Genomic DNA, 9,514 nt, shown 5'->3' on the forward strand with positions numbered 1-9,514 from the left:
CCTCCAACCCCTATCCTTTTTCTCATCTCTATCATTTTTTTTCAATTTTATTTATGTATTATTAGAAATAAGGGGGTTTTTTTTCTCTCCGTGAATTAGTGAGAAATTTATGTTATAAAATATGATTACTGAATCGATTTGCTGAGAAAATGCATGATGAGAAGCAGATTCTCATTGAAATAATGTGTAACTTCTTAATTTTTTTCATATGAAAATATTACTACTATTTTTTTTTCTCGTCTTTCAATCAAAATATCTATAAAAATAGCAATTACACAGAAAACATAGAGATTTTTAGGAGGTAATTACAAGTTCGAATTATGAAAACATCCTCTTATAAAAATATAAAATAAAATTATATACAATAAATCCTTTTGATCTGATCTTTCATCATATTATACTCATAACGAAAGCTTAATTAGTGCACCAAATTATCCTATTCATTTTTCTCTATTTTAAACTTTCTTATCACTACTTAAAATGCAAAAATGATTGGAAAAAAGGCAAACAAAAGATTGGATATAATTAGTTATGAAATTCCTCGTAAATCTGTCACTAAGTAATTCATACTTTACATAATTTTATAATAATCCATTGTGAAATTATAGCTAAATAACATTAATGACGAATTTTGTAGTTTAGTTAGTACTCTATACAAAAAAGTTTAGGTAAAAATTTCTATTTTTTCGCTTATATTTGACCATATTTTGAAGTTAAAATTTGAAAACTTGAACTTTTAATGTTATGTTTGGACATTTTACTTAAATTTTTAAAAAAGTTTTATAAGTGAAATTAATTTTTAGAACTTCAATTTTTTTGAAGGACAAAATTTTCACAACCAATCTACATCTCTCCCGTTTAATCATATGATTAACTAATATATATTTTAACTTCATCAATTCATTAACTAATAACGAAAAGTATCCTAATCTAAAATAATATGTAAATATCAAGCGCGAATAAATATTTTTGAAATAATTAGCCTAGGATGATGTGATGATAATACAGTGTAGTGTAACATTTGGGTCCACCGACCAGCAAACGTTGCCTCCCTTTCTCTCATTTCATATCTTCTACTCACTCTCAGACAAATTGCTCATTCATCACCTTCTTCTTGGCTGTCAACTTTAATATTACAAAAAGATAATAATAATAATAATAATAACAGCAATTATATATATATATATATATATATAGAAGAAGAAGCAAACACCTCTTCATTCACGTGTCTGCTTCATATCAAGGGTATTTTTGAAATTTCAAAATCTCTTTATCGACGTGTTTGCTTCATGTCGAGGATATTTTTAAAATTTTGAATTTCTTTATCGACGTATATGTTTCATGTCAAGGTTATTTTTAGAATTTAATGTCAATGTTATGGCCTTTGAATGTGCTTTACTAATGTTTTTTCGCTGAAAGTTTGCGATTCCATGTCATTAACTAGAGTCTTATTACCCCCCTTAAACTATACCACGTCAGTATTTATGGTGTATTTATTCCATTTAAAATAGTTTAGGGAGGATAATAAGACCCTAGTTAAGTTAAGGTGTGTCGCTGAAATTTCGGTAATAGTTTAGGAGATACTTATGCATTATCACAACATTTGTGAATGATGAAATGTGTCTTTTTCTTGTGACTAACTAAAAAGAGAAATGTGCAATATACGTTGAGACAGAATTAGCCTCTGTCCTAATTTATGTGACACTTATCGTTTTTCAAGAGTCAAAGCATTTAAGTTTGATCGGAAATTTGCTCATGAAATCTTCAATTTTTTTGAAATTAAATTTATATATTTGTAAACTACGTCCAAAGTACTATAAGTCGCAATAATTGACAATTCAAAATGTTTAAAAGATCTATGAAAAATTTACAGTCAAAGATAGACTTGCTTGAATCTCGAAATCCAAAAAGTGCTACATAAAATGGGACGGAGAGAGTATATAAGATCATTTTTAGTATGCTTTATTAGGCCTCTTGCATTTAGTATATATAATATTATATATTATATATTATAACTTAGGTAGTAGTCAAAATAAATATTCCAAATGTATATAAAATTATTGAAGTTTTTGTCCAGTTTTGATTTGCCATTTTGTGTCATTGCGTTTATTAGGTATGTTCTTGTGGAGCCTGTTTGCTAAAGATCAAGCATAATGTCAGTTTTAGTTATTTTTTTTTTATCTATTAAATTTTATTTTCAACTTTGTTTATTAAATTAGTCTATAGTTAGACTTTGAAAATAATTTAATTTGCTTCTTAGTGCCGTTAATTACACTTCTTTTGATTTGGGAACATATGTGAATGCAATTATTATCCATGCGAGTGTATTCGAATTTCAATACAGATATGATCGAATTTCTTTAACAGTTTAATTAGTAATTCAACTTGTTAACTTTAGCACCCTTTTCCAATCTTCCTCATATCTAGATGGGGTAAAGGACAAATATACCACCAAATTATATCGTAAATGGTATGCAGATACTCTGCATCATACTTTTGTGACATTGGTCCCCCTGCCATCCAAAAACTAAAGCATATATACACTTTATATTAACGGACATACACATGTCATAATCTTATTTACCGACCTGACATATTTATTAAAGGGAAAAGGGTCTGATATACCCCTCAACTGTGTCATTTAGAGCTGATATATCCCTCGTTATGAAAGTGGCTCATATATACCCCTACTTATATATAAATGGCTCACATATACCCTTTTCCTCTAACAAAAATGAAAAAAATTAATTTCAGGTTAGTTTTTATTATTTAAAAAATAAATATAATTCCATATGAGTATATTTAATCCTCCTCAAACATATATATATATTTTAACTTTTTTTTGTTTCAATGACTAATTTAGATTTATTATTTTGATGGTCAAATTTATTTATGTTTCACTAATATTCTTGTAAAACTTATTATAGATGACCAAATTTTTTTCTTCAAATACAAAAATTAAATTACAATATAGACAAAAAAAAATAGTTTTAAATTAAAATATAGCCACAAAAAAATAGTTTTAAATTTTTTTCTTTACACTAAGGAATGAAAGAAAAAAATAAAATAAGAATAAGAAACTCAAATAATTATAATAAAAGAAGTCAAAAAATAATCTATGTATGAAAAAGATTAAAATATACCTTGAACTTTACTAGAAGAATCATGTATACCCCTAAATAATTTTTAAGAAAATTAAAAGTCAAAAATATAAATTTAAAACTAACTTTTTCACTTCCGTTAAATGAAGGGTATATGTGAGCTCATTTTGTAACGGTAGGGGTATATGTGAGCCGTTTGTATAACGGTAAGGGTATATATGAGTCACTTTCATAACGAGGGGCATATCAGCTCCAAATGACAAAGTTGAAGGGTATATCAGGCCCTTTTCCCTTTATTAAATATCGGATCGACGGATAAGATATGCTATGTGTCCCTATTTAGTCTTCCGTTAGAGTGAAGGGCATAAATGCTCTAGTTTTTTTATGGCAGAGGCACCAATGTCTAAAAGTATGACGGAGGGTATCTGCATGTCATTTACGATAGTTCGGAGGTATATTTATCCTTTTTCCTTATCTAGATTTATAGATATTTTGATAACTTAATGATTCGATTACTGATTTAACAAAATCAAATTGAACCAACTGATAAATAGCTCTAGTTTGAATTTGTAGATTATAAATAAGATAATATTTTACATCCTATCACAATATTCTTTAATTTGGTGATGAACAATATATAACTTATGACTAGTAATTTGTCAAGACTTAGAGAAAAAAAATAACATAGTTTTGTTTCTGTTTTTTTGGCGGTGGCTCTTGTTGGGAAGGGATGATGACGACTGTCAAGAAGTATAATATAGGTGTGAGAATGATGAGTTATTGAGTTGAGACAAGAGAGACTATTAGTACATGACAACATCAAGGTGTACTGTTCGATACGATGAAAAATATTTTTCATAATAATATTTTAAGAAAGTGAGTACATTTTTAATTTTGTGTGTATAAATGTATATGATGTATAAGTAAAAACAAGATATTTACACCATAGAATTAAGTTATCCAACGTTGATAACATACAGAAGTATTATGTTGGGTCAACACTGATACTGAGGGACGAAAGTTAGGGGATTGAATTGGATTAAATACCCCAGTAATTCTAGTCATAAATGATGGATACTAGGTGTAGGCGTTGTGTGCGTGCGTATCGATTTGTGCAATGCTATAGCTAACACGTTAAGTATAATGTATAGAAAGTAAATTCATAAGAATGAAAGTCAAAGAAATTGATGGGGATCCGCACAAACGATGGAGCAAGTGGTTTAATTCGATAAAGATGGACTACATAATTAATTCTTGTGATCATATCATGCCCGATTGCAATACTTCAAACTCTAGGACGCCATCCTTGAGTTTCACTTGCATTGTTTTGAGTTCCTAGATATGATTCTCGAGTTTTACTTTGCATAATTTTGTACTTTAAGACATGATCTTTGAATTTCACCAGCATAGATTTAAAATCGTCGTAGAATTTGTTTCTATTTTTAAAACTAATTTATGCCTTTTAATTTCGAGGTATAGCCATTTTCGAATTCCAATTATCGATCGTACAAATAGCTATTTGATATAATATTTTTTGGAGAAACCACATAATTTTTTTTTTATGACAGAAACCACATAATTGGATATACTCCATTACGATATATACTATTATTATTATCTATATTTTCAAAATATTACGTATCTTACCACTAATTAAGAACTATTTGTCATATATTGAGGAAGATACAACCAGATACATATATTTTTGTTACTAGATACACTAAAATAGTGAGAGAGGCAAGCAAGATTCATTATGTATCTGAGATACATGCGAATAATACTAGATACACACTAGATACATGTATATGTATGTATCTGGTGTGATTCACATATAAATGAGATACCATATACATAGAGTGGTGAGCGAGATGGGAGGGCGAGGGAGATTTGTTATGTATCTCAGATATATGCAAATTCACTTGGATACATTGTATTTCGAACAAATTACATCTAATTTTGACATCATATATCTCGAGATACATATATCTGGATGTATCCAAAACGTATCTCGATGCACCAAAATCTGGTAAGATTCATAATATTGCAAAGTAGAGTGAATCTAAGTAGGTGTTTGGCCATACGATACCATATAACGATATGGAATCGTGAGATATCGTTTGAACATGCGATTTCATGCTGATTCCATATCATGAGATGAAATTCCATATTCTCCAAAAATCATGATTTGGGGATTCCATATTATGATTTGTGATTTTTTAAATACAAAAATTGACCCACAAGTTTATATTTTGTTAAAACAACTCCACATTTATATGTACTAACCATTTATTTCATATGTAAATAAAATTTATAATCACATCATTACTTTTTAAAATTTATTATTCTCACCAACATAAAATTTATTATTACTTTAAATTTGGTGAATATAAATGTTAAAGTGGGAATTGATTTGGTGAATATAAATAAGAACGGAGGGAGTAATACATTTTTAGTTTTTCATAATTAAAAAACTTCTCTTTCGGCTACATATGAAAATGTTTAAAGCAATTTAATATGAAAAAAGACAAAGTTGGTGATATATGTTTGTTATCACTACTTCCAATATATTTGATTTTAGCACGAAATTAATGCACTGAAAATGTGTAATTGCACACAAGTGAACAAGGCATGAACCATTATGATATTGACACACAAGTGAAAATTGTCATAGCTTGTACAATGTTACATAATTATTTGCGAGAATACCAAAAAAGTGATGAAATATTTATGGTCTATGAGCATGAAAATATAGTTGCAAATGATATTGACCAAGAAATGGCTCAAAGTAACAATGTTGGTTGAAATGCAAGTTCAACGTGAGAAGATTGTCCGTACTATGTGGAAGGATTATATTAAGACTAGTACACTACAATTTATGTTCAATTTTTTTTATGAATTAATTTTTGATCAATTAAAGTTAGATGAAACAGTTACTTAAGTGGAGAACAAATAGCTTTGTAATAATTTATTATACGATTTTTTAAATTTTTGATTATTTGGTAAGATTGAATAAACAACTTGGGCTATTTAATTAATAGCTTTACAACTTATGAGATTCTTATGTTATGAGAAAATATACAACACAAGAATTTCATATCGCATGTCCAAACAAAACTTTAACTTCATCTCATGATTTTATATTATGATATCATATCGCATGGCCAAACGGGCCCAGTAATTAGCTCCTAAACTAATGAGTTTTATGTAAGTTTCTGAAAAAAAATTCCCAAAGCTATTAGTAAACCACAATTTTATTGGGCCTAAAGATTAGCCCAAACATCCAAAGCCCAAATACCTCCCCAAAATAGCCCAAAAGCCCAACAAAACGTCACAAACCACAACAGCAAATCTCTAGAGCGATCGAAAAGAGGAGAAAATTCGCCGAGAAAAATCCCAAAATCGAACAGCGAAAGTCAATTTGGCAATGGAGGTTCCCGGTTCATCGAAGAAGATGATCGCAACACAAGAAGAAATGGTGGAAAACAAAGTGCCATTAGCATATAGGGATCAGTGCGCACACCTTTTGATCCCTTTGAACAAGTGTCGGCAATCGGAATTTTATCTTCCATGGAAGTGCGAGGATGAACGCCATACATATGAAAAGTGTGCGTATGAGCTTGTTATGGAACGGATGCTTCAGATGCAGAAAATCCGCGAAGAGGAAGCACGAATGAAGCAAAAGGGACATCAATCCATTCCTCTCATTCCTAAGACTGCTAATGTCTAGTTTTTTCCATCATCTAGGTCAGTTACCGCTACTTGATTTCTTTATTGTTATAGTGATTGTTTGAATTGATCTCCTTATTCATAGCTTCAATTTTACTCCAAATTGCTTTGAGTTTTATTTTTAATGATGGTGTTTGACTGAATATATAGTTTAAGATGTTAACTTGATGAAGGAATTAAATAGTAGTTTGTCAAGTTTGTTTAAATATTGCAAAACTTGTGTTATTTGTGGAATTGTGTCAAACATTTTTATAACTTAGACAGTGTTATACAAATTGGAACGGAGAGCTTAGCTTTTATTTTTTTTGTTTGGCATTTTACTGACTTAGATTTCTTGGAAGGATACATGTAGGATTTAGAGAACCAAAGATCTAAAGAATTTCACTAGTTTTTACTAAAAGACGAATAATGTTGTATTGAAATGAAAAAAGTAAAAGTTATTGTTAAGTAGATAGAGAATTCAAGTTTCCACTCTGGTAGTGTTTTTAGTATTGGAATGCAACCATCACTAAAGTAGCAATGGACACTAGGAAACAAGGGGTCATATCTAGACAAAAGTATGAGTTTTGGTGGAATGATATCTTGTACTTTTTTGTTTGTTGGTGGAAGGTAGCATGTACCCAGCAGTTTAATTGACAAGCAGTAAAGTAGCCTAGACACCACCATTATAGAAGAAACGTGAAAATATTTTATTAGTAGTTAACAAGTTAGTTTGAAAGTTCTATATAGGAATCCCCTCTAAAAAAGTAGTATATAGTAATTATTTTTTTGAAGAATCGTGTTAACATTTTGGTAGTTCCAAAATATGGAGTGTGTTATATAACTTGGGAAGGAGAAGTTGCTTTTTTTTTTTTTTTTTTTCCTTTCTCTACTTCAAGAGATATCTTGGAGATTAGTATATCCTTTTAAGCAGAAATGTGAGTTCAATAAACTTCAATATATAGAGAATTCCTGATTTTGTAATAAAAGACGGATTATTTAGTTTTGAAATGAACCAAGTTTGAATAGAGTAGAGTAGATACTAAGGATTACTTTTCGGGCTCCAATATGTATTAGGACAGATTTATTTGTATTGGAATGAAACAGGCTGTTGAATTGAGTGTAATGGACACAGATTATTCATATAGCCCACCTACACTGCTTTGGGATTGTGAGCATACTAAGAGTGATAAGATTCGAAATGATGATATCTGAGAAAAAGTGGGAGTAGCCTTGATTGAGGACAAGATGCGGTAAGCTAGGATGAGATGGTTTGGGTATGTGAAGAGACACGGATGTCCTTGTGCAGAGGTGTGAGAGGTTGGCTATGGATGGTTTTGGGAGAGGTAGAGGTTGGCTGAGGAACTATTGGGGAGAGGTGATTTGACAATACATGACATAACTTCTGACCTAGGACTTGTCCTTAGATAAGAGGTTATGAAAGACACAATCACATAGATAAGGGTAGAAAGTTAGTTAGGTAGTTACCCTTCGGGGTGGCCCTGTGGTTTGGGCTTGGGACTTCCATGTTGGAGGTCTCAAGTTCGAAACCCCTTGCCAGCGAAAGCAAGGGGTTTGCCTTCTGAATCGAGCTCGTCGCACCGGGCTTGCCTAGTGCGGGTTACCTCTCCTATGTCGTTTGCGAGCTATTGCATAGGAGCGGGGGTTTTACCCTGTGCGCACCCAAAGGGTAGCGGCTGCGGGTTTCCCTTGTCATCAAAAAAAAAAAGTTAGTTAGGTAGTTGAGTGTTGTCTCGTTTATCCCTCCATACTAGTGGTCGTAATCACAATCACATAAATAGATTTTAGGGGCATTGGGCACAACAAAACTCAGTATCCAGCATATTATTGGTCTTGCATTGAATAAAAGTTAAGGAGATCATAATGGAGTGTTTCTTTGGAAAATTATGTGGTGCATGATTGAGATTATGGTGGCACATCTTTAGATTCCTCACATATCCATGCTTTTTACCATCAACTTTTCTTTTAGGAATTTAAGGATTTTCTCTGATAGTTGTTGGAGTTCAGTATGTTCTAGAACATGTCCACGATGTGTCTATTGGAAACTGACATTGTGTCTGATTGAGATCATAGTAATAAATCTTGAGATTCTTCACCATTGTCACATATATTTTGTCATCAACTTTTCCTTTAGGAAATTGAATGTTTCTTTTACAGTTGATGATCTATAGTTTCAAGGATGTTAGTTCTTTCTTTTATCATAGTGAGGATCTCCAGGTTTACTTGCGGTAGCGATGATTCATTGCCATTGACCCTTTTCAGCAAGTGCAGACCTGAGACTGAATTTCAGAATCTGTCTGATATTTGATCTCACTTTTGTAACTTAGCAAAGAACTTAGTCATAATTCTAAGTTTTAATAGCTATTAGGTTTGACTGATTAGTGAGTAGTAGTGTTTTTCTCCTAATCGTGCTTCATCTAATTGAGATATGAGGTGCCTTTATGATCTGATGATTAAAACATTTCCTGGGTTTTATGGGTGTTTCAGCTTTATAGATGGGCAATGAGATGATTATTTTGTTAAAAAAAGAATCCTCTTTATTGTGGAACTTATTTGGTACAACTTTGTTTGGTTGTTTGGCTCATTCTCTTCTGGAAGGTACAGCAAAGGTAGAGTGGAAACATAACTCTTTTTTTTTTTTTTGGGGGGGGGGGGGGGGGGGATGAAGCCCCACAATCCCGAGCGCT

General features: G+C 31.2%; 1 protein-coding gene across 1 annotated transcript in view; it reads left to right on the plus strand.

Moving 5' to 3' along the window:
- The first annotated feature begins 6,422 nt into the window (after positions 1 to 6,422).
- LOC102592146 (NADH dehydrogenase [ubiquinone] 1 beta subcomplex subunit 7) overlaps positions 6,423 to 9,514 on the plus strand; it is a 5,795-nt gene continuing 2,703 nt past the window's right edge. The window contains exon 1 of the mRNA XM_006354957.2: positions 6,423 to 6,845. Within this exon, the coding sequence (XP_006355019.1) occupies positions 6,526 to 6,828 (303 nt within the window). The 5' untranslated portion in view covers positions 6,423 to 6,525 and the 3' untranslated portion in view covers positions 6,829 to 6,845. The remainder of the gene's footprint in view (positions 6,846 to 9,514) is intronic.

This window comes from Solanum tuberosum, unplaced genomic scaffold (genome assembly GCF_000226075.1).
Source record: "Solanum tuberosum cultivar DM 1-3 516 R44 unplaced genomic scaffold, SolTub_3.0 scf00189, whole genome shotgun sequence".
NCBI lineage: Eukaryota > Viridiplantae > Streptophyta > Magnoliopsida > Solanales > Solanaceae > Solanum > Solanum tuberosum.